This window comes from Gavialis gangeticus, unplaced genomic scaffold (genome assembly GCF_001723915.1).
Source record: "Gavialis gangeticus isolate Ggan-Ray unplaced genomic scaffold, GavGan_comp1, whole genome shotgun sequence".
Classification (NCBI taxonomy): Eukaryota; Metazoa; Chordata; order Crocodylia; family Gavialidae; genus Gavialis; species Gavialis gangeticus.
In genome coordinates this window covers 178,185-203,395 of record NW_017728958.1, presented here as the reverse complement: position 1 = coordinate 203,395, position 25,211 = coordinate 178,185, and the positions used below count along the sequence as shown (strand labels likewise).

Below are 25,211 nucleotides of genomic sequence, written 5' to 3'. Positions count from 1 at the left end.
TTCCCCCCCCCCCCCCATCAGGAAATGAGTCTCATAGTCTGCTCCTCCCTCAAATTCCCTTGTACCATTCCAAACCTGACAGCTGCACAGCTGTAAGAGCATGGGTAGTCTATGTGGCACCAGCAAATTGTGGCAGGGACAGGCAGCAGAACAGCAGCTAGGGCGGAGAGCACACGTCACAAAGCAGAGCAGCAGATCCGGTAAGGGAATAGAATGAGTGTCCTTTGGGGAGTGTGCTGGGCTGGTTTGTGGCATGTCTGCCAAAAATGTTGGCCCTGACAATCCAAGGATGCATTATGGCTAAAATAGGACTAGCAGGTATTTTGTCACTAAATATTTGGCCACTAAATATTTGGCTGCTCTTTACCAGCGTGTTGCCTACCTTCTCCAGTCGGTGTGGTAGAAGTGGTTGGCATAGCTAACGACACTGAAGGGGTAGTTGAGGTTATTCTGTATGACATGCCTTCCTGTTCCATCTGGCAACATGCACTCCAGCTTCTTGGTTCCTTTTCAAATAAAACATTACATCAGGCAAAACACAAGGCAGGCTAGTTTCCATGCAGTCTTCTGGAGGTGAGGTGGCCCACAGTACTCCATGCAAACAGACCTTAGTCAGAAAAGCCACGAGCAGTAGCTTAGTCTCCCAGCTGCACTCCTGAAGGATGCCCAGCTTGTACTGCGGGAAGGCAGGAATTCAGCTGAGCAAAGCTGACAAAACTACCTGCACAAATCATCTGGCACATCTGGTGCAGAAGTGAAGTCCCAGTTTGGGTATGTGTGCATGCTCCTCACTGCTCTGTGGAGGTCAAGTGAAGCAATTCCTCCTTGAGCCTGTTCTGAGTTTTGTTCGTATCCCTCTATCTGCGTTCCTGATTATAAATGTCAATTAAATGAAAGGTTCATGCAGACTTTAATCTTAGACCTAAACAGTTCAGCTCAATGCAAAATCATAGAAAGCAGAGAAGTGGGGCTGGAAAGGACCTCAAGAAGTCATTTAATCCAATCCCCTGCCTGAGACAAGAAAGGTCTTGTGTCCCAAATGAGGATTGAACCTGCGACCATGGCATCTCTGCCAGGCATTTTCCATAAATGCTGGCACCTGTACAGAAAAATGCCTATCTTCAGACAGTAATACGGAGACTGACTTGGTAAGAATTTCCCTAGTGCAGCAACTGCCTCTAAGTACCTGTGGCGGAGCAGCCTTAGCAGCTATCAGATACTGCAATACTAAGATGTTATTCCAGCAAAGCAGCATGTAGCACTTAAGCACCTCAAGCAAGAAAAGTTTGTGTAGAATCTACACATTGACACGTTCCTGCAGTTCTGATTTTAGGAGTTTATATTATTTCACTTGTCCTTGGAAAAAAAAACACTGATTCTCCATGTCAGACCAGCAGTCACATCCCCATTGCAGGGTGCAGAGCAAGGGGCCTTTTGCTTTATATCATTATTCTCATCATTGCTCTAATTCTGTCACATCTGACGTGCTTAATCAGGGAATCTGTTGAATAGCTAAAGCTGCACTTGTGGCAAAGGAGAGCTGGCCAGAGGCAGTGTTAGTAGATGCAGGCCAGCTAACGGACATGACTGAGTGCAGCACTGTACAGCCCTACCCTAAGAGGCTGGAGAAATTGCTGAAGGCATGCATTTAAGGGTGGGGGAGGAGATTGCCTGAGAAAGCTGAAAATATTCATTTTTAGTAAAGTAAGGGTTGAAGAGATTTCCCTTTTTAAGAGGTGGGATACAGCAAGAAGTAGGGAGTGGTATTTTTTTTAGATCTGAATTCCCTTCCCTGCCTAGTGTATTTGTGTGCATTTCAATGCGCGTTAACTCAAGTCACCTGCATCTGCCCAACAAAGCAGTTTGGAGAAAGGGTCGAAAGTCAGGCCATTGGGTAACCCGATGTCTTCATTCACCAGAATCCTTCTGTTGGCACCCTCAACCGTTGAGGTTTCAATTTTTGGTGCTTCGCGATTCCAGTCTGTCCAGTAGAGGTTGCTATAGGGGAACCATTTAACAAGCAAGAGAACAAGACACAGTAAAATGAGTCACTTGGAAAACACGGGGATTACTACTTGAGAGATGAGTCCTGGACCTCTCATTATGCTTTACAGAACAGATTATTTTCCATTTTGAAACTAAAAAGGAAAGCCTGAGGGATCTCAGGAACATTTTACAAGGTGAGATAAGGACTCATCCGTTACTCTCCTGGTGGTGTTTTCTACATTGCAGTGGTACACTCAGGGGATATATCAGAGGCAACAGAGGGTTCAAAAGCTGAACATTTTAACATTTTACCTTTTTTTTTTTGAAGGGTTTCCTGCTGAATGATCAGAGGAAAAAAATATAGGGCAAAGGTATGCCTCTATCTCTGACCACGGAGACACTGAGACTAACTTTCCAGGCAAGCTACTCCAGCTGATGCCACTCGAAGTTCAAAGATACTTGGCTTCAGATGTAATTCAGCAGTGTCCGCTGTTTCTACTTCCCTTGCAGCTGAGCTGGTGTTTATTGTTTAAAGCAAAAGCACCTTGCTGGCCAACTCCTGATGAGTAGAACCGTGCACAAAACCCTTCCATTTTCCCATGCACAAAGTGTTGATCGCTTTTCCAGCTCTACTGTAATAAATGACTACAGGGCTGCACTTCACACTAGAAGGATTCAGATCACTAATTCAGCAGTGCCCTTCCAGCTGTGAAAACATTCAAGCAAACAGGACACAGTCCTTACTACTGGCTTCATCCCACTGAGCTCTCAATGTGGTAAAAATGACAGTATGCTATCTGCCTGACAGCTTCCAACATGACACCTGCAGTGGTGGCGAAAACAAGTGCGTCTTGCTTCTGAAGTTTCAGCTCCGATTACAGATTTACCAGTCACCTGCCACAGAGGTGAGTCTCTGGGTCCCCTCTCCCCTGCTGCCATAAAGACAGGCTTTGAAAAAGCTGAGAGGAAGCCCTGTTGCTCACCCTCTAATGGGATCCACAGTGATGGCACGAGGATTGACAAGATCGGTGCTGAAGAGAGCCCTGCGCTGCGACCCATCCAGGTTGGCACGTTCGATTTTATCCAGGCCGCTATCTGTCCAAAACATGACCCTGCGCAGGTGATCCACCACCAGCCCTTCTGGACTCATCAGTCCTGCAGGAACATGACAAGAGGAGCCCTGTCACCGCACAGGCTACAGGAAGAGTTGGCCCTGTGGCTGTAAACCTCCCCTATGCCTGTTCAGCCATTATGTAGTAGAGTTTTTGGTTGTAGCCACATTGGTCTAAGGACACAGGCAGATGGGTAGATGTGATATCTTTTATTAGGCGGATGCACTGAAAAAACGTGATTTGCAAGCTCTCGGGCGCAAGCACCTATGACTGAAGAATGGTGCTTGTGCCCAAAAGCTTGTAAAGAACTTTTGTCCAACGACTCAGTTGGTCTAATGAAAGAGATCTCATCTACCCAAAGAAGCTTACCTACCGTATGTAGTAGCATCTCTATTTTCCACCCCTCTAGTTGATTATATGGCCTGCCCTGTCAGTGCCTCTGAGACCCTGGCGGGCAGTGGTGATGGGTAATGGCCAAGAGAGAGCTGGGACCAGCGCTTATAGAAAGGCCGTGTTCCCACTCCCACGCTGCTTAGACCTCAGTTCGGAGAGGCCACGAGCAAGCTCAACCCCCAGTCACGGCCTGCCTGGCAACAAGCCTGATTAAAACCAGCAGAGATGGTCACTCACCTGAATTAATTATGGTTTCCGGCTCAGCCCCTGGCTCCAAGCTTGCTCTGTTAACCGTTCGACCGGCAACATCCGTCCAATAGACCATTTTCCCTCTGCAGTCATAGTCAATTCCCACCACTATGGAGCCCTGTCGGGATTCAGAAAAAAGAGAAGAGATTGTAAGTTTTACTTTACGGCGAAGGTATTTTCTCATTTAGAGCCTGTGGGAGGCAGTGTGAATTAAGCAACCCTGTGTCATCTGCCTCTTGGCTGTATTTAAAAACCCGGAGGACCAAGCAGAGCTTTCTAGATTGAAGCTGGCACATGTAACGGCCTTCCAGTTTTCGCTTCCTTATTGAAGGCTGTCACCCCAAAATGCACCCCAAGAGGTCACATGCCAGCTCCCGGTTACTCTCAGCCCAACAGGCTCATTCTGGGAGACAGGAACGTGTGGCTTTTTTCTAAAGAGGGGAGGAAAGAGATGCAAAAGGGGGGTCGGCTGCTGATGCTGTCTCAGCCGATGCTCTCAGGAAAGCCCTCCGTGCTGCCCAGCCCTGGCAGGCTCGTCGTACTATCGAGCTGGCTCTTCTTGTCCATTAAAATGGTTTTCATTTCCTGCAGCCACAGGCAAGGTCGAGGAGCTCTGCTGAGGTGCCACAGGGTAGGACTGCAGCTCTAAAGGAAAGGAGACTGCCCGGGATGAGACTTACACATCGACTTCATTAAGTGCACAGCCGTGATGTGCTAATGACTTAAAAACAAGGCCAAGGCAAAGGCAATAAGATAACCTAGGAAAACAGGAGTGAACCCTCCCTCGGCACTCAGGAGCTTTCACAGGGGAGGATCAGGGCTCTGTGCAGCGAGCAGACTTGCTTTGGGTTGTTTTGCTCCTGCTGCCTTGTTAGCTGGAGTTAGAGCGGCCCAGAGAGCCTGTGTTATTGGCCACAAACCAGAGATCTGGCTGACACAAGGGAGAGCAGCCATGTCTCCCTCTCCCAAATGCCCCCTCTCAGATGAAGTGGCCAGGCTCAGGCCCCACGGAGACCACCCAGAGCACACCAGGCCTCTCCCTCCCAAGCCCGAGCAGCTCGGCCCCCCCCACGATACGTTACATGCAGGGCCAGCAGGGTCTTGGCCTCCTCCTTCTGCAGCCGCGTGCCGTTGAGGGGCAGGTAGCCGATCTGGTGTCCCTGGGCATACAGCAGGAAAGTTCCCGTGGCAGGTGGGGACACGTCCGGACGTGGCGAGGGCCGCACTGTGGGAGGGGCCACGCTGGGGAGACCTGTCGTTCAAACACAGGCGTCACAGCCCTGCCAGATACCACGCCAGGGGCATGCGGGCCCTGAACCTGGTCCCACGCCTGCAGGAGAACGTGCACTCGAATGCAGCATCTGGGTCTTTGCCGGTCACAACTTGTGGTCTAACCGCAACGCACCTCCCACACAAGGGCTCAATGGCCCAGGTAAACCCCTTCCAGCCCCGTGCCGCGCAGCCAGCCCTCCCCCAGCACGCCGCGGCGCTCTTACATGGCGGGGCTGTGCCGGGCTCCGACCGTGTCCCGTGAATCTCTCTGCCGTGTTCGTCCACGCACCAGCAGAAGCCACTGTTGCCATGGCACTGCAGTGGGCTGAAGCTGCCGGCCGCGTCACACTGCGGCACGTACTGGTCCTCCCGTGGCCTGCCCCCGTAGTGGTCCAACAGGCTCTGCCTCCAGCGCTCGCACATGGTCTGCGGCCTTGCCGTGGGCTCTAGAGTCGAGGGCAAGAGATTTGTAGGGGAGTGAGGGCCAAAGCAACCAACAGCTTCAGGGGAAGGCCATGGGGGGTATTTGCAATGTGCCTGCCAGGGACACGGTCACACGAGACCACGGTAGGTCTTCGTGGAAAACGCCCCTCCCTAGAGCAGTACCACCGAGCTGGCTTCTACCTGATATATAGACATCCGCCTTGGTTAGGCTATAAGGTGCAAATCCTACCCTGCCTTCTGCCTGATCTCGGGGGAGACTGGCCCGCTCCACTGTTTCTAGAGCAAGGCCAGCCATGGAAAGCTGTATTGATGGAAAGAGCTGGACAGCAAATGGAGATGAATTAAGGAGAGCAGCAGGGTCAGGTGGCTTTGGTGGTGGCAGAGAGATGGAAGCCACAGGGCCATGCTCGAGCCTACAGTGATACACATGTGGCACAACCCTGAAAGCATGCAAGTTGCCATGAGCAGGGTCACGTGTCTGTCCAGTGATGGCAATTAAGGGATCTTGTGCTACCTCCAGGTGGAAGTTCAAAGCCTGCTCCAGGCTTGTGCCAAAGCCCAGCCCCAGCTGACCCAGCTGTGAATGGCTGCCTGGCCATTTAGCAAGGGGAAGCCAAAGCAGCTGGGTGGAAAGCCAGGCAGATCGCTCCCTTGGGCGTTGCTGGCTGCAGGGACCAGCAGACCTGTTGCTCCAGGAGCAAGCAGAGCTGACATGCTGCCCAGCACCAACTCCATCATTTTTAGGGGCCTGAAAGCACCATGGGAATAGACGAGGAGCTGAGCGTGGCCAGGGGATGAGGGCACCTATCTTCCAGACAGAGGAGCCCTGTTCCCCATGGTATCAAATGGGGGCTGCAGCCAAATCAGCAGCAGGTGTGAGGTCCCCAGGTGCCTTCCAATGGGGTGCTGCCTCCTGGACCCTGCTTACCCCTGGAGGGCTCTCGCCTCTTGGGGAAGTCCTTTCGCCTTTATCGTGGGACAGGCGGGCAGCGGAGATGGAAGCAATGAGGCACTGGGATTTCAGGCAGGGTCTGGGCAGAGGCTTTCAGGGGGTCACCAGGGACCTCAGCTCCCTCCCGCAAAGCACCCCAGCTCCAGAGGTTTTGGCAGGAGAGGAGAGTGCTCCCAACCAAACCCTGTGCCAACTACACCCCCGAGACTAGCAAGACATCCTCTCTCGAAGTGGAGGGGCACGATGGGCTTGATGCTGAGAAAAGCCAGACAGGCCCCTCCATCATTCATAGGTACAAGAGTGGCTAGAGGCTCCATGGTGCTCGGTGCTGTACGTATGCGTAGCATGTGACAGTCCCTACTCAAAGGAGCTCATGCTCTAAGCAGACATGCCCGATGTCCCGGCAGAACCAGGCTCCTGACCCCCACATCAGTGCCCCCCCTAGCGGGTGACAATCTCCAAGCAGGGGAAGGAGGCAGAGGGCTCTGGGTTCGAGCTCAGCAGCCCCTTCCCCACTTCTCAGGGTCTGGCTCAGGGCACAGGGAAATCAGAGTGCACTTAGCACTACCTGTGCCAGGACAACAGGAAGCTGAGGGGTGAATGGCACTGACCTGGCTCCCCGCAGCGCGGCAGGGTGCTGCCTGGAGGTGTCCGGGTGCCAGCGATCTCCTGGCCAGCTTCATCCACGCACCAGCAGAAGCCCGTGCTGCTGTGGCACTGCAGAGGGTGGTAGTTGCCCTGGTCGTCGCACACGGGTACGTGGTGCCCTGGCTCCGGCTGCGAATAGAGCCGCTCATGTTCGCATGGTGTCAGGCGCTGTAGGTTTGCTGCAGAGTAAAGGGAGGTGCATGGGAGTACAGCGACCCGTGCCACAGGGCATGCAGCCTATCCAGCCTTGCAACAACCAGCGGGGAGGCTTCTGTCTGCCTCCCAGCTCCTGGGGCTTTATCATGGGAGGAACAGGCACTGGGGGAGGATGCAATGGGGCACTGGGACTTCAGGCACGGTCTGAGCAGGGTATTCAAGGGTTCACCAGTGACCTCTTTTGTGTGGAGGGGTAAACAGACACACAGAGGCCAGGTGAGGTGTCCAAGGGCACATAGGAAGCCAGTGGCAGAGGCAGGAATGGGCTCAAGGAGCCAGGAGCTGTGCTTCCTTGCACAGGGCACTCGGCCCCACGCTTCTTCCCTGGATTTTGCAGAAATGGAGGAGGTCATATTAATAAGCTTTGGGCCCAGACCTGAGAGTGCCACCTGCATCTCAGCTCCTGGCTGTTGCAACGAACAGTGCTACAAATGCTGCGGTCAGGTGGACAACATCCGCATGAAGCCCTGGGCCCTGGCTGTCAGGGTGCTTTGCCTCTGTGACAGTCACAAACCACTACCCCATGAGCTGCAGGAGCAGCTCCCTCTGCAAACAGCAATAGTAGGCTGTCACCCACTACTGAGGGAGGCTGCTGTGTGTCTTGTGCCACAGGGCCAAAGGCAGGTGGCATCAGCTGAAGTGTATGGGCCATGGGCAGACGGGATGGGGAGGAGGAGACACAGATGCTCATTGCAGGTGCCAGCCACAATGCCCCATGCGAGGATCCTTACCAGGGGTGCACTGGAAGCCGTCCCCATCGTAGCCTGGCCGGCACTGGCAGGAGAAGGAGCCGGGTGTGTTGTGGCAGGTGGCGGCCGGGTGGCACCTGCCCTGCGTGCATTCATTCACATCTGCAAGAGGGAGAGAAGCCCGTTTGTCAGCAGGTGCAGGCACGGGACCCCCACCTCCCGGAAACCAGGGGGCACGTGTGGGACGCGCTCTTCTGGCAGCCACAGCCAGGGCTCCACAGTACGGGCACACAACTGGTGCTTTGGGGGGGGGAGGTGAATGCACTGGAAGCTGCATACTGCATTCGTGGGTGGTGGAGATGAGGGGAGGGGGCATCTTCCTGGCTCTGCAGCAGAAGCCCTGCTGGACCTAGAGACCATGCTCCATTTCTACCCCCTTCCTGGGGAAGCCACGGGCTCAAGTCCCTATGTCCCACCCTCAGAGAACGACTCCAAGAGCACCCTTGTCTGGTCCCGTGGCCCCTCCTGCAGCCACAGCCAGCTCTGCCTTAAAGGAAGGCAGGTCCCTTGCTCTCTCCCAGCCCCTTGACAGACCAGACCCAACCTTGCTCCTCGGACAGCGAGAAACCATCTGTGGGCTGGAGGAGGGGGAATGCTGGAGACGTGCTGTGTGGCCGGGTCCTGTTTGCCCCAGTACAACACACCCTGGTCTAATACCCTGATGTAAATCACAATCAGCTCCCCTGGGAGAACAGCTGCAGAAGACACTACTCCAGTGCCTCTATACCAGGGAAGCAAATGGCTGTGCTGGGATAACTGGGCACAATCCTCACTGGAGGATTTTTGTGCCATTTCTTTCCAGGGGTTGCTCTGGACCAGACTCCAGCAGGCTGCATTGCAGGACTGTACATCCTGTGCCTGTTCCCTGCCTACACTGCTGCAAAAGGGGTTTCTGCAGCCACAAACGTGATGCGTGTACAGTCGCTAGAGACCCACCATCCACTCGGCAGCCTGAGCTGCCTTGAATGGCAGGCCTGCGGGCACGTGGGGGCAGGGCAGAGCTTAACTCTTCCAGGAAAGGGGGACGCTATGCTTCCTAGGTAAGCCCCAGTCTTGCTTGACAGCTCTTGCCTCTGCCAAGGGACTGCTCACTCAGCCTACCGGGAAGGGGAGGGTTAGGAGCTGATTCAAGGAGAATTGCTAAGTGGGAAGGAAGCCTGGGAAATGGCACTTATCTGGCAGGCGGGAGATACAGAAATACTGGGTCCAACTATTTGGCACTGGGGAGGCCACATCTGGAGTCCTGCATCCAGTTTTGGGGCCCCCATGACAGAAAGGATGTGGACAAGTTGGGAGAGAGTCCAGCGCAGGGCAGTGAAAATGGTCGTGGGGCCAGGGCACATGACTGGCTGAGGGAGCTGGGCTGATTGAGTCTGCAGAAGAGAAGACCGAGGGGGACTGAATAGCCGCCTTCACCTCCCTGCAGGGGGGCTGCAAAGAGGATGGAGCTGGGCTGTTCTCAGTGGGGGCAGATGACAGGACAAGGAGCAGTGGGCTCAGGTTGCAGCAAGGGCGGTTTAGGTTGGATATTAGGAAAAACTCTGTTACTAGGAGGGTGGAAAAGCAGTAACAGGTTACGCAGAGAGGTGGTGGTATCTCCATCCTTAGAAGTTTTTAAGACCCGGCTAGACAAAACCCTGTCTGGGATGATGTAGCTGGGGCTGATCCTGCTTGGAGCAGGAGGTTGGACTAGATGTGACCTCCTGAGGTCCCTTCACACCCTCATTGTCTATGATTCAGGATGGGACAAAGCAGACCATCAGGGAATGGGGCCACAGCCTCACCAGCTGTTCAGAGGGTGACCCCAGCTCCCACCCAGCTCCTCTTCCACCTCCTAGTCCTTGCACAGAGAAGGGAAACAGAGCCATTTCCCCCTCCCCAAGCTGTGCCCGGGCTCATGTCACCGCAAGCTCATGGCGCGGTTACCCAGAGCAGCCCTGACACTGTCTGAGGACAAGACCCCTCTGCGGGCAGTGACAGCAGGACTCGGTGTGACCCAGCCCCACAGCCCAGCCAGGCCGCGCACTCCCCCATCACTTGCTCTGAGCATCTTTAATTCAGGGAGTGGGTGGAGCTAAGCAGTGGCGACCACACACCACATGTCCACTAGGAGGCGCTGCCCCCACCGCTCCGCCCCCACAGCTGTGGCAGCAGCAAGCCTGTAAGGTAGACAAGGCTGCCCCCCAGTGGGCCAGAGTTGAGCTCGTGCCCCACCTGCCACCCCAGGCTCTGCCTCTTGCCCCCATACCCGCTGCCTGGTTCAGGGGCGGGCACAGGCACGGTGCTAAAACGCTGCACTGACATTTCCCCCCTCGCTCTGGGTGCTCGCAGCAGGCGGAGCTGGGTTGGCGCCTCACCCAGCACCAGGGGGTGCCTCCGAGCACAGCTACACAGCAGGGCCGGCCCCCAGGGATACTTCCCCAACGCATTTGCTCAGTAAACTGGAATTGGGAAGCGTCCGCGGATTCCTGACAGGTCACCCTGGCAATGCATCCCACCCCACACGCGCTCTGCAGCAAACACTCGAGCACTGTTCTCGGGCCCCCCGACCCCGGCAGGACAGGGAGCCTATTGGACACAGTCGATCCAGATGTGGGGGCAGTGTACTGACTCGGGGGTGGGAGGCGAAGCCGGCCCCTCCCCGCAACACAAGACTGTCCAGGCCGGCTTCCAAGAGCCTGCTTTCCCCAGCCCTGCCATCTGCACAAGGCTGGCTGCAGCTCTCGAAGCGGGGGAGCAGCAGGTTGTGCAGCTTGGGGCACCGGGCCAGGGGTTGCACAGTGCTGGGAAAGGTGCATTCGACAAGGGGGGAATTGCAGCTGCCCCTCGGGAGGCTAGAGAAGCCCTGGGACAGGCTGGCAGGACCGTGCATCTGGGCAAGGGAATCAACTGCTCTTGTGCAGCTGCCCGGACCTTGTGTATGGGAATAAAGAGCCCCCGCTGTGCACATGCAGCTGCCACGAGGGTCCCCACGTGTCGAGCTGCCTCTCAGCTCCCAGGACCCTGATGAGGGGGTGCCCAGAGCCCACTTAGCAGGATGCAGCTTCTGTCCCCAGACAGAGCGCAGGGTCCCGGCTGGGCTGTGCAGCTCAGCCCGTGTCCGACCTAGCACGATGCCCCGGCAGGAAGCCGTGGCCCCCACGTACCAGAGCAGTTGTGCCCGTCGCCGGTGTAGCCAGGCAGGCACTCACAGCTGAAGGCGCCACCGCCACGGGGGATGCACCGCGCTTGGTTTGCGGCCGCACAGCTGTGCCTGCCTGCCGCGCAGGGGTCAGGCGGGGGCGCAGCCACTGCAAGAGGAAGGCACCAAGTCAGGCCTGTGGAAACCTCCTTCCCTCCAGGTGGGAAACACCAGCCTGCCCCCCAGTCGGCTGCGAGCTTGACAGCCTGCTCCACCTGTGGCTGGGCAAGGCTGCACCTCTCCCCCTTCCTGCACTGAGGCGGACATGTCCCTGGCATGCACAAGGGCCCGTCAGAGCAGGAAGGAGGGCTCGGTCTGCCAGGGATGTCCCTGAGGCATGACCCACCTCAGGAGGCCACGACAAGTCAGTGCAGCCCCACAGCTACTCTACCTCCTTTCTCTGCTGGCCAGGGTCAGACGGGGCTGGGAAGCCATCTCTGCCCCTTCTCACAAGCCTCTGGCCCCCCTCGGTGAGCAGCCCCAAGGGCAAGCGGGACCCGGCCTGAGGCACCCCTGAAAGGACAGGGCCCCGTTCCCACCACAGCGTGCCAGGACAAGTGAGGATGCCCGGTGCTTGGGCCGTGGCTGGCGAGGCGTGGGCACAAGGACAGCCGGCCAGGCGGGGCAGGATACTCACACACGCAGGTGCGCCGGTCGTCGGCAAGGCGGTAGCCATGCTGGCACTCGCAGCGGTAGCTGCCCAGGGAGTTGAGGCACACGGAAAAGGGGCCGCAGCGGCTCTCGCCCTCGGCGCACTCGTCGATGTCTGAGGAGGGACGGAGAGCCTGGTTACCCCAGCGCCGGCTGCCATGCTGCCGGGGCTGGCCCCTTGTGCCAAGAGGCCCCAGCTTGCTCCGACACGCCTAGGCCTGGACCCAGGTTGGATCGTGAGCTAGAAACATTCAGCTAGAAACCGAGTTGCAGGGACGGGGCCTGGCAGGGACCCCCCAGCCCCACCTCAGAGATGGCTGGGACCAGGGTTCACAGAGAAGGCAGCATGGTCCGTTTTCTGATCCAGGCCCACAGGGACGAACCTTCCTTTGTGCACCTCAGTTTCCCTGAGAGAACAAGGCTCCCCATGCTTTGCCCGTGGCTCTGAGCCCAGGCGGGAAGGCACATGCTGAGATGGCTCCTCACTGCCCACGTGGCCGGGCCGAACCTGGGGGGACACCGCGAGCAGTGCCGTCTGCACTCACCCATGCAGTCCTGGCCATCGCCGCGGTACCCAGCTGTGCACTCGCAGCTGTACTGCAGCCCCGCGCCCGGCTGGCACCGCGCCGTCGTGTCACACACGTGGGTGCCGTCATAGCATGGGTTCACTACAGCTGTGTCCGAGTCCCCTGCAAAGCACAAGATGGGCTGGAAAGTCAGGCTGAGATGGGTTGGGGAGGTGGGATCTATGGATAGTGGGGGATGAGTGTGGCCACACCGGCAGCCCCTGATTAAAAGACAGGTGGAAATTAAGCCCCTGCTGCAGAGGACCAGAGGGGCAGGGACTCGCCAGCAAGCCCAAGCTGAGCACAGGCTGGCACCCCCTTCCATGGCTCAGTGGGAATGGGAAAACGTGCCCGGGCAGACCCTGGATCCCAGGAGAGCCGGTGCCTCGTGGCAGAGACCCCAGCCCAAGCTGAAGATGGACCCGTATCTCCCTGCTTGCTGGGACGCCTTCAGCAAAGCGCTGCAATGGTCCTGGGATGAGGAGGAGGAGGAGGCGGCAGCTGTCATCCCCTGCCGGGTCCCCACATGGAGACAGCCGGGCCCTGTCTGTCCCCGCAGGCAGGAAGCGCTGCGGGGGGTGGACTCTGGCTCCACGCCCCCAGCTCCACGGCCAATGCAGCTGTGCACCGTGCCTGGGAACGTCCCTGCAGAGCAGGGGGAGCAGGGGCAGCCTGGGGCCGCGTCTCCCTCAGCCTCCCAGGGCAGGGCAAAGACGAGGGAGTTGTGGAGTCTGGAGCTGACTTCTTGGTTGCAGATAGGAATGACCCATGGCGGCATCCAGCTGCCACCCCGTCCCATCCCTGCACTGCCGGCAGCCCTGCGCAGCTCCACGCAGCCAAGGGTGCTCGAAGGGGCAGCCGGCAGAAGGCATGGGAGCGTCCCAGGACGCAGAGGGGAGACTGCCAGGGCCCGGGTCCTCTCGGGACTCAACTTCACGTCTGTCCCGCCAGAGCCTCCGAGGCCCCAGAGCTGTACGTGGCCGAAGGAAATGCGAGCCGCAGAGCCTGCAATGCACCTGAGGACAGTGATCTCCCATGGCTTGCAAACAGCGCTAGGAACGGGATGCCGGGGGGCGAGATGCACGCCAACCGGATACCAGCAGGCTCTGCCGGACCAAGCCCCAACGCCGCAGGCCCCGAGGGAGGCAGAAGGGGGTCGCTGTGCTACTGGAGCAGACCAGGGGCAGGCTTGGGATTCAGGGGCAGAGTCTGGCCCCCTGCAGCAGCCTGGCACATGTGGGTCTTCTCTCTGCTGGCTCATCCGAGCACGACTTCAGCCTCTGCCTCACGGCTCTGCAAATGCAGCCGAGACGCAGACAGCCAGCATGGTTGGTGCTAGACGCGTGACAGCCTGAAGCGCATTGGGCCAGGGGCCATCCGGACAACAGGGCACATTCAGCCCTGCAAGAGAGGGTCCTGTGAGCGACCCCTGCTTCCCACGGCCAAACCGGCTTGGCTCTGTCCTCCACGGGCAGCAGCTGGCTCTCAAGCTCAGACAGTGGTGTCCAGCTTGGCACGAGGACCCACAGGGATCACGTTCCTTGCTGTCGGCGCCAGGAATCTCCCTCCCGGGGGTCGTCCACCCCTTTGCTCTCAAAAGGCTCTTTCTTTCCCTCCCATCCCACTCGGCCGGCCAGCAGGAGAATCCTGGCTGGGAAATTACAGCTTTCCCCCGCTTCCTGCCAGGGCCTGGAGAGCGGGATGTGCTGGGGGCGCAGGGAGGGCTTCTGTTACGGCAGCTGCCGCAGGCTGCCCCACCTCCTCCACAGCTCGCCCTGCCCTCCTGTTCCCTGCCCTGCCGGAGCGAATGCAGTGGGGAAGGGGGCTCAGCCCCGACTGAGGGGTTAGGGGAGGGCTGGGGGCCTTATCTCCTCGCTCAGGGAGCAATGGGAACCCCTCGCCAGAGCAAGCGGCTGTGCTGTTTGACAGGCACTCCCTGCGGGGAGGCTTCAGGTACACGTGCATGCACACCCCTACCAGAGCATGCACACACGTGTGCACCCCCACACAGCTGCATGCACAAACATGCATAAACATGCACAGCAGTATGCACACACAGTAGCATGCATGTATGTACATATATACACACAACCAGGAGCATTCACACACAAGCATGCACACACAGCAGCAAGCATGTGCACGCTAACCCTCCTCTGCATCCCTGCGCACACCACTTCCAGTAACTGGTTCAGCATCCAATTTTGGCCAGACAGCAAAAATACCAGCCCTCCTTTCTACCCGCCATGCGGCACATGTTCCCCTTGGCGAGGAGGGAATGGAACAGCTCGACTGCCCCGAGTGGTTCTGCACCCAGGCCGTGCTCCCTCCCTGCCCAGCATGGGGACTTCCCCAGGGCTGAGCTGCATGGCCAGTGCAAGCAGGGAGAGGGGCTGCAAGTCCAAGCACCAGACAAGCCAGTCTCCTGCACCTCAGCACTGAGGCTCAAGCCCCATTGCGATGCCCCTACGAGGCTCCGGGTCACCTGGCACCGCTTTGTGGGACCGGCAGAGTTTCCAGGAGCAGAGCCCAGCCAATGCCTGCCAGTAAACCCCACCATGCACTGAGCTCAACTGGGGATCGGTCCCCTGGACAGGACCCGCTGCAGAAATCCACCCTAAAAGCTCAGGCTTAGCCAGACATGTGGGACCACAGGAGCAGTGCAACAGCCCTGAAAAAACTCCACCCAGCAAATACATGCACCGCACCAGGGAGGTCCCAGGAGGGCGGCCTGTGCTCACAGCCAAAACAAGGGCTTGACACATTTTCCAAGGGAAGTGGGGAGCTGGGAGTGCCAGGAACAGTGCTCTGCAGCGTGTGCCAGGACGTCCGCACAGTGCCAGGTCCCCGCTCAGCTTGGGCACCTGCATGTTCCTGCCAGGGTTATCCTCGCTCCAGTACAGAGCCCACATGCAGGGTAAATCCACCCCTGTGCTGCTCCATGGCTACTCTGCTCCCACCCCGCAGCTGGCGAGTTGGGAGCTAGCCCGCCCTCGGATGGACCCCGGTGCTCACCTTCTGCCGAGCCGATCTGGTTGGTTACAGCATAGCGCAGCACCTGCTCCTCCTCATTGTACAGGGCGAAGACCCGCTCCACACTCAGCTGCTGTGTGGCTGGCACAGCCTGGCGGGCACGGGCATGTGGGCAGTCCTGGAAGGTGATGTTCTGGTGCAGTCGGTAGGAGAGGGTTTTGTTGCGATGCCCAAAGAGGAGGGAATATTCCCGGTGGGACGTGGAGGTTATGGCTGTGGAAGGGCAGCGAGGAGGCGGTCAGAGAATGCATTTGCATTGTTGGAGGCCACAGCTAGAGGCTACAGGCAGGGGTCAAGGACCCGCTGGGCTGGTCGTGTTCCTAACATGGATGGCAACAGCCCCAGACAGCAGGCAGCTGCGGTCACACCACTATGAGAAGAGACCAACTGCATGGGGATGGGAGACAGGATGAGAGCATATACCCCTTGCCTTGGAGACAGCAGGCAGCCCCAAGCAGCTTTTGGAGAAGCGGCCCTGGGGCTGGGCCAGCAGCTGTGTGGTCAACACTCCTCCCCGCTGGGCAGGAAAGTGAGGGGTGGCATTAGTAATCCTGCATGCAGCACCACCAAAGGAGGGAGGCTCCCAGCGCCTTCAGACTGAGCCTGGGAGCCAGGACACGTGCTCCTCTCAAGCTACAAAATCCCAGCCAGGGCCCAGATCTGGATTTTGGGTACACCAGGTCTGTGGGGCCAGCAGTTTCCAACAGCAAAGCCCAACAAATGCATGCCACAGACCCCACCATGCACTGTTTGTCTGCCCCTGTAGAGAAGCCCAGACCACTGGCAGAGTCCAGGGGCTGCTGAGTTGTGCAAAACTGGACGTTCAACTGCAGGGCAAAGACCCTATGGCTGCAGGGAGCTGGATCAGGGATCAGGGACTGCTTGCACCTCGGCTTCCACCTGAGCCGGAAGGATGTCACGTGCACCCAGCTCTTCTGCCTACAAGAGGTGGACAAGGGAGCAATCCTGGGCCCCGCAGGAGGCTGTTTCTCTGCAGAGAATGGCCTGAAATTCAAGCCACCCTGGATGATTTGACCAAAGCAAAGCAGGACACTGCTGAATTCACCGTGCACGGTACAGCCTAACAACATGCAAGGCACGGCGTCGAGCCCCAGCCCGTACCTGAGCTGGAGTAGTGGTAGAGCTCCTTGTAGGGCGCGATGTGGACAGTGAAGTTCTCCGGGATATAGGGCACCCGGCCCTGGATGTGAGTCCTAAGGCTCAGGTAATTTTCTAGTCCCAGCCCCTCGGCTGTTTGAGTGATGTGGACCGTCTCCTCCCCAGGGTAGAAGGTGACTTCCAGGCTGTGGGTGAATTCAGCCCCTGCACAGGAAGGAGAGTCAGAGCCAGCCCCAGGGCACTGGCAGACAGGGAAGCACCTGGTGCTCCTCCCCCAGACACCGGATGATGCCAGCAACCACTGCTGGCACGAGCGAGCACGGGGCAGCACAATGGTCCTGTCGAGCCCACGGCCACTTTCCAGCCTCACAGGCTGGTGTCACGGGCCGGTCTGTGGGTATCACGTGCTCCCCACCGCAACACGGGGAAGGTTACAAAGAGATGCCAAAGTGACCGCCCCATGCAGCCAGACGGGGCCCTGGTGTGCCCATCCTGGTTGCTGGATCAGGACCATCAGCTGGATCTGGCCTGTGGATGGGCTGGGCACTGCCCATCCAGGTGAGCACCACAGCTCTGACCCGAGAATTGCAGCACGGAGAGTGGCAGCCAGACCCGCGCCAATGATCGCGGGGAGGGGGCATGCACCCAGCTGTGGTGTCCCGTCCTCTGTGGATTTGGAGGGACGGATTCTGCACGTCCTCTTGCTTCCCAGAGGAGCGTGGAGGTGCTGAGCCTGCCCCGTGAACTCCCCCCAGCAGTGCCCTGGGGCCCTCTGTGCCTGTCCAGGCAGGAAGCAGGGGGCTGGGTCTGCCGTGGCCTGAAGCAGGGTTGATTGCTGAGCAGTGCTGATTAACAGGGATGTGGCTTCCCTGCTGCTGGGTGAGAGGGCTGTTGGCTAGGAGGAGCACAGTGCAGACACGGCCCTAGATGAGGTCTTTTCTATTCAGGAACAGCATCCAGGGGCTCCAGGGAGACCTGGCCGGAAGGATGCTGGAGCCACGGAGGTATTTGAAGGACACGGGAGAATGAGGGGAAGCAGGGGCCGGGACACACCGGGCAGGAAGGCACCTGGCACGAGGGGAGGAAACGACATAAGGAAACACAGCAAAGCAGCTTGCTGGACTCTGAGAGTGACCGTCAGGGCTGGCACCATGGCGCAGGACTGCCGGAGTGACCGTGCCCCACTTACCAGTGATGCTAAAGCCGTTCTCGTAGCCCGGCTTCTCCAGAGCAAAGAGCCAGCCGAAAAGGCCCCCGATGGGAGTCAGCGGCATCAGGGCACGGGCTGCCGGCTGCGGGATCCGGCTGATGGCAGTGTAGGCTCGGCCATCGTTGCCCACCACGTAAGCATGCAGGTCCACGTCGGCAAAATGCACCGGCGTCCGCCCCACCAGCAAGCTCCCGCTGACTTTGCCATTGAGCCGATGTGCCGCGCCTGCCAAGGGGCAAGTGCGGGGTCAGCCTTGGGGGGCGAGGGAGGCCAGACCCAACGCCGGAGCCGCCCCCGCGGTGACTCACCCTCTGGGAGGCAGTGCCGGCCGTTCCCGTAAAACTTGGTCTGGCAGTGGCAGCAAAAGCCGGTGGCGTAGTCGGTGCAGAAGGCGTGCAGGGAGCAGAGGCTGTGGTGCTGCTCACAGGTCTCCTGGCTGGTGGCGCTGTAGGTGAACACTGCACCCCCCGCCCGGGTGAGCACGGGGGCTGGCACTGCATGCACTGCCCCACAAGCAGCCAAGACCCCTGGGGGCTTCATGGGAAGCCAACCCTGCTGTCTTTGCTCAGAGCAGGAAACCACTGCTCAGGGCCATGGTGGTTCCCAGACCAAGGGTGCCAACACCACGGGCATGTGACCTGCATCGGCCCATGGGCAAGGAACTGCCCTGGGGAAGAGGCAGGAGCCTTAGAAAGACCATGACGGAGACCCGGGCGTGGGACATGTAAGAGCCAGTGTAATGGGCCTGCAATCCCCTCTACCCACAGGGGGTCTGCAGACAGGCCGTGCCCCCAGGCCCCAGGTGATTCCTCTGAGCTCCGGGCAGGAGAACGGGGGCTCCAGCCCTGCACCAGCAATGCCAGCTCTCGGGTGCGTCAGAGAAGGGACGGTTACCGGCCCCAGGCACTGTGGGGAACAGCTCAAGGTGCCCCCAGGCTCCAATGCTCCTGATCCCCTCCCACGTGGTGCTCAGGGTCACGGGCAGATGGAGAACTGTATGGGTACCATCGATCACACGGCTCCTCAACCTCCTATGTGCTTTATCTAGCAGCTGCTGCACATCGTAGCTTGGATGGTGGCAGGGCTGACACCCCCGATCCCTCTCCCTCTCCCTCTGCGCCTTAATGAGGGCTTAACCCTGCCAAGGCTACTCCTGGCTTGGAGGCAGGCAGAGCTCCTCCAGTCTCACCGCTCCCTGAAAGGCCCTGGGGATCTGGCTCAGGGTCACTCGTGCTTCACTTAGAGGCTGGTCTTTTGGGACTTTATGGGGCCAAACCTACCCTGTCCGTCCGCAGCTGGAAACCAGCCGGTCCCGACGGAAGCAGGATCCTCTGCCTCTGACGGAGCTATGCTATGCCTATGCCCACAAGCTAAGGTTTGGGCTGAATCGCACACATAGTGCCTCAGCCACAAGTAGGACCTTTCTCCCTTCTCCCAGGGTCCCGGGTGCCAGGTTACCTACCGTCAGTGTTAAAGCTAACGTCTTCATCCACACCAACGACGTGCCGCCCCCGCGGGAAGGGCAGCGGGCTGTCTGGGTAGCTCTGAAGGACCACCTCCCCCTCCGGGTACCCCAGGTGGACGTCAGTCTCTGCAGGTACAGCACCGCCATCCGGATAAGCCTCGATATCCTCCCTCTGGCGATAGGTTGGTGACTCCACAGACACTAGCTCCAGAAGGTCCTCATCCGTCTCCAGCGAGGATGGCTCTTGGGAGGGGACAGGCTGCGCTTCCGGGGAGGATGGGAGATGGCTGGATGCTGGCGCTGGCAACTTGTAAGTGAACTCCAAACCCTCCTGTACCCGTTCCTGAAGGTTACTGTCGGTGTGCAGGGGAATGCCGAGCTCATCATAGTACTCAGCCACCACCTCTGTCGGCTGCACGAACGGGAACTCTTCGTTCTCGTCATAGGAGAAAGTGGCAAATGCCTCGTCCAGGTAGTCGCCGTCCAGGACGTTGTGCTCGGCAGTGGCGTGGCGGGGTGCACTCTCCGGAGCTGTGGGCAGGGCCCCCCCCAAAGGCAGCCTGCCGGCGCCAGCTGGAACGATGTTCTCCAGGGGGGACGTGCTGCCGATGTGGAAGGCCCAGACCCCGGGAGTCAGCACGTTGCTGCTCCTAGAGCAAAAAGGAGTGAGATTATTCAGCCACCGTAAATTCAGGCAGGTCTGCAGGGTGACGCAGACGCCTCCATCCAGACAAACTTGCTGTTGCGTTCAGGGGGCCACTTGCCCGAGGAAAAGCTGTAGGGCACAAGCTATGGGGCTAAATGCTCAGAAGCTGGGGGTTACACAGGCAGCCCGGCCTGAGACACTTGAAAGGGGCCTGAGCTTTGGTACGGGCTCCAAACCTCAACAAATGGGTCCCCTTCAGGCACCGCAACCAGGACCCCTTCAGCAGAGCCACTGGGAATGGTAAGTCATACCAGGATACCGCGCCTAGACCTTGACTGTACACAAGAGAGCTGGAACCACTCAAGGAGGAAACCGGGAGCTAGTTCCCAAAGGCCTCTTGCTCTGCAGAGGCTTCGGAGCTGCTTATTTAATTCAATTAGATCCGGCAGATTTAGCCTGCCCCTCCAGCCGCTCCAGGCCTTAAAAGGCACTAATGCCTGGCCGGGAGGGGGAAAAAAAAAACGTTTCATGGAGAACCGGTTGTGCTCTTATGCCCATATCCTCTGCAGTCCTCATCCTCCCCCTGCTCCACGTCCCTGCGGTCAGCAGCGCACATGAAACAGCTGGTATGTGATTGCAGCCATAATGTACGGGACAGCTGTGATTTTACAAGCTCAACGGCTCCCATTGTTTACGTGAATTAAATCCCCCCCGGCGCAGGCAGCAGAATAAGGACTATGGAACATTTAAGTCCCATATAAGCCCCGTTCTGAAGGCTTAACCAGCGTGCGGCGTTGTGTTAACCTCTACTGCATGGCTGGGGGGGATTCAGCCCAGCTGAAAGACTTTAATCTAACTCCGCGGTCCCTTCGGCAGCAACGGTTCCTGTCTCTAAGTATTTAATGTCTATGAAACTATAATGTCTTTGCAAATCCCCGTAGCGAGAGCCAGCTTGATGGAGCCCAGTACGTCTCTCCCTCCCAAAGCAACCAGAGTTTGGCCAGCAAGTCCAGATGGGCTTGTGCCAGCCCCCAAACCATCCAGCCTGCTTGTCTGCATGCTTCCAGTGCTTCATGGCACCTAGTATCAACCGGCCAATCCAGCCAGCCGGCAGGGACGCAGGCAGGTGGGGACTAGGAAGCCATCCATCAAGGAAGGGCTATTGTTAGGAGTTTCTGTGCACAGAGCTCCAGAGGAAGAGGGCTGCTTTTTTTCCACCAGGAAGCCAGCTGCTCTTGGCCCTAATGGCTTCACAAACACCCAGGTCAGTGAGCTAGAGGAAGGGCCCTCGTGGACAACAAACGGACCATTAAAATCAAGCCTGCATGCATGACTTACTGGTAGAGGTTCTTGAGGCCCTGCTCACTGCTGGCCACGCTGTAGTGCAGGTTCTCTCTTCTGGCGTCCGTTTCCCCCCTGCTGAAGCCCACCCTGGCTGGAAGCTGGAGCTGGATGTGGTAGGACTCCTTGGGCCGAGTGCTGAAGAACTGAATCCCATCATCAGGGTACAGGAAGAGGGCATAGGCGTCTGCATGGTCGTAGGCTAGCACTGCCTGGAACGTGTTGCGCTGCAGGAGGAAATGGGGTTAACAGCATATGGGGGATACCAGGCCCAGGGGCCCGGCTGGGTGCTACGGCATGGAGGACAGCCCCAGAGCGGGGCGTACCCCTGGCCTCGTGGCATAAAAAACAAGGGGGCACCAACTGCATGTGGGAATAGGGAAGGAAAGCAGGGGGTGTCCCTACAACGACAGCCTGCGAGGTAGGGGGAACAGGCAGGGCTTTTACAGGGAACCAGGGGACTTTGCTCAGGCGTGCACCAACCCCAGCACACTCCCACCCGCAGCTGGATACCTTTCCCTGAGCCAGAAAACGTGCCAACAGCCACCATGCTCAGATTTTCTGTTAATATCTCCCCCCGATAAACTCTGCTGGCCCTTCGAACCATTGAGACCCCAGGTTTTGCCTCCGAGAGAATTATTTTCCTGGGCACCAAGTCTGCCGGTCAGCAAGCATTCTGGGTTTCCAACCAAACTAGGGGATCCTCCCCCATCAGACACGTGTGCATCTGCACACACTGCAAGGTAGACATAAATGAGGGGGCACGGGAAGTGTGCAAGCAGCAGGGCTTACCCCGCAGAAAGGCTTCCTGTCCAGATCCTTTGTTATGACAAAATACCTGACAAACTCCAGGCACTCACAGAAGAGCCCACATTTCCTAGGTGCCTTCCCCACTTCTCAGGAGCTAAATTGAAGCAAAATTTGGCAACCCATGTTTGCAGTGACTGTCACAGGACAGCAGCTAGGGACTGACGGCAGGCCAAGGAGAGGCGGGTGCCATCTCACACGCTGCATTTGTTAGCAGCGACTCTGGGCTTAGCAGATCCACGAGGGGCAGGTTTGACTCTGGTTTGCACCCGGGGTTGCTAATGAGCTCCTTGTGGACCTGGAGCAGACAGCCCACCTCAAACCAGGCCAGAAGGACCAGTTCCAACCAGAGCAATCCCAGCTTGAGGAATGCCCGCTGTCTGGGAACCCCAGGCACAACTACCCCTCGCATGCAAGCCACGCAGGGTCAGATGCAGACCCACAGTGCAGCCACAGATTAGTCCTCAGCCTCCAGACAGGCTAGCGTTACACACGAAGCGACGCTGGTGGCTTCAGAGTCATCATCTTAGCTGAGCAATGGGCCCAGCTGCAGCCCCGGTCAGGACATTTGTGGTTACAAGAAGGGCCAGATGATAGTGGTGAGCTATTGTTGCAAGCAAGCTATTTCAGCTCCCATAGCTTGCTCTCACGCTCTCTCAACTGCTTTTCCCTCTGGCCTGGTGTCTGCCGAGTCCTCCCGAGCCTCCGAGTGTCCCATGTGAATAGCATGGCCAGGGGGAAACCTCACGGCATGCGAATCAGCCATGACACACGGGCCACCGCAGACAACCTCGCAACCTCGAGCCTGCCTCCAGCTGAGGCAGGAAGCAGAGCACTGCCATGCTGAGTTAAGAGATCCCCTGGCAAAGCCTTGCTGAACTCCCTGTGGCTGGTGCTAAATACCCTGATCCAGGCCATTTCGGTAATGGGGAAGATGCATCGTTACTGTGGGGGTTTCTGCTCCCGTTCATATGCGGCGCATCTTACTGACCTCGGCGGAGCTGCCCCAGATACACACCGGTGTAACACAAGGTCAGAAGTGGTAACACCCAAATGGAGATGGCTCATTTGCTGCTGCTGCAGCCTGGCCCGTGCCCGAGTGTCGTACCTGTATAACAGCAGCTAAAGGGGAGTTTTAGTGCCCCAACCCCTCATGGCAGTCCCAGCTTATTCTGCACCTCTCCCTAGCCAGGAACCAGCTGCTATCCATACAACCCGCGTGCACCGCATCACTGCACCATGTCGGGCTGAGCTCTAGACAAAGGGCTTCACATGGCTGCCTTTGGAGACCCTACAACTCAGTAGGCTGAAAGCCACCCCAATAGCCACAGACTTTCTCCTTTACACCCCTGCAAGCAAAGGATCAGCCCTGGAGCTCTGCCAGCACCCGGTTTCCTTGCACTGCTCCAGCCCCCAGGACCTAATGGAGCAGAGTTTCACCAGGCATCAATTCTCCATCTCTAAAACGGGATGACTGGTGCTCCTTAGCTCCCGCAATGTCACATCTATTCAGCTTATGGGTCATTAAGGGCAGAAAGATCATCCTTCCTCAAGTGTCATTGCAGTGCGATCTGCATCAAGGTACTAGCATTCCCACTTCCCACTGATTTCGAGGGGATGCGGGCACCTACGTGCCTTGAGGAGCTGCGGTAGGGTCCAAGCACCCTGGAAGGGTCTTGTTCTTCCCTGGAATTTGGCTGACCAATTTTGACTGCCTTTTATTTGGCTCTGGGCTCCCTCTGATAACTACTCCCAGCTCCATGGGTTTGCTGCCTTCTCCCCCCTCTCTGCATGATTATCTTCATTAACACCATGAGGTTAAACAGAAGCCATTGTTCTACCTTGAATTTAGCTTAGGCTTCTTTCCCAGACCTGAAGAAGGGCACTTTGTGCCCAAAACCTTGTCTCCTGACGACACAGCCGGTCCAATAAAAGATGTCAACAAGCAACCTTTGCTTCTTGGAGGACCTGAGCCCAAGTCAAGCAAACTTTCGATCTTGACGGACCTGAGCCCAAGTCACCTCCGTTTGCTCCGCAGCTAATCAGCCAGGATTGCTGCTGAAGTTTGCCTGAAGGCTTAGGGCACAATCTGGCAGACAAAGGGATGTGGTTGTGCATGAAACATGGAAGCCAAAGAGCAGGGCAGGACGGCTCGGAGCTTGCTCCCTGCCTGGTCTCAATGCGGCGGGGCTGTTTAGTCCTCGGAAAAGAGTCACCGAGGACAAATTCCTCCCGAGTGCAATGTCCCGGAGCTGCAGCTAAGTCCAACAGCAGCATTGCTGGTTTTGATTATGGCCGAAAGCTGAACACAAACATCTGCGAGGCCCTGAAACCCAGCGGCCCCACACAACTGAAGCAGCAGCCTGGGCTGCGACTCTCCCAGCACCTCCCTTCAAACCCCGGCCCTGCGGGGAGGCTCCCGGCTGTCCCAGTCTGGCACCAGGATTTCCCAGCTCGCAGCGCTGTAGAGGGGGGATACAAACCCCACAGTCACAAGGCCCAGATGGCAAATAAAAAGGACCCCGATTTCAAAATAAAGCCCTCAGGACGGTCGGAGGGGGCCGGGCTGGGATTGGGGAGCCCCCGGCTCTGGCAGAACCATCTCCTCCCTCTTTTCCAAAATGCCGGGAGACCCTTCAGCCCGCACCCAGCCACCTGGGCCAGGGCACCGTCCTCCAGCAGCAACGGCTGGCACGGCCCCAACACTGACGCAGGGCGCAGGGGCTCTGGCATCAGGACAGTGCGCCCTGGCAGCAGGTCTGGTGCTGAGTGCGAACCTGCTCTGCCGGCCCCTGGGCATCACGTGGCGGGGGGCTGCGCAGGCAGGCCGCCAGGAGCAGGGGTCCTGTCAGGCCACGGACCGCAGGACACATGGGGCTGAAGCCATGCCAAGTGGCTGTCTGTCCACAGAAAACCACCAGTGAGGGGTGGTGGTTACAACTGCCCGAGGACACTGGTTTCCCTGCAGCAAGGAACGGCGAGCCCGTGTAGCAAAGCCCGTAGAGCAAGGGTTTGGCTCATCCTAACGAAAGCCCACGGGGAGAGAGAAGCTGTGGACGGTCCTTGGCCCGCGGGTCCTGGAGATTCCCTCCATCCCACTGCGGGGTTTCCCGCTACCGGAGGAGAGCACTCGTTTCCTTGGTTTGGACAGGGATGACCCTGCCCCAGGCAGGG

At 58.1% G+C, this 25,211-nt stretch overlaps 1 protein-coding gene across 1 annotated transcript in view; it reads right to left on the bottom strand.

The window, feature by feature from the left end:
• The window catches only part of NID2 (nidogen 2), a gene marked incomplete at its 5' end in the record, with an annotated part of 22,875 nt that extends 1,403 nt beyond the window's left edge, over positions 1-21,472 (bottom strand). The window contains 17 exons of the mRNA XM_019502533.1: positions 383-506; positions 1,841-1,998; positions 2,970-3,141; positions 3,729-3,858; positions 4,823-4,992; positions 5,237-5,458; positions 7,020-7,235; positions 8,004-8,123; positions 11,168-11,311; positions 11,840-11,968; positions 12,399-12,542; positions 15,432-15,662; positions 16,572-16,772; positions 17,758-18,003; positions 18,087-18,236; positions 19,241-19,893; positions 21,228-21,472. Coding sequence (XP_019358078.1) covers positions 383-506; positions 1,841-1,998; positions 2,970-3,141; positions 3,729-3,858; positions 4,823-4,992; positions 5,237-5,458; positions 7,020-7,235; positions 8,004-8,123; positions 11,168-11,311; positions 11,840-11,968; positions 12,399-12,542; positions 15,432-15,662; positions 16,572-16,772; positions 17,758-18,003; positions 18,087-18,236; positions 19,241-19,893; positions 21,228-21,472 — 3,455 coding nt within the window. The remainder of the gene's footprint in view (positions 1-382; positions 507-1,840; positions 1,999-2,969; positions 3,142-3,728; positions 3,859-4,822; positions 4,993-5,236; positions 5,459-7,019; positions 7,236-8,003; positions 8,124-11,167; positions 11,312-11,839; positions 11,969-12,398; positions 12,543-15,431; positions 15,663-16,571; positions 16,773-17,757; positions 18,004-18,086; positions 18,237-19,240; positions 19,894-21,227) is intronic.
• Between the last annotated feature and the right edge of the window lie 3,739 nt (positions 21,473-25,211).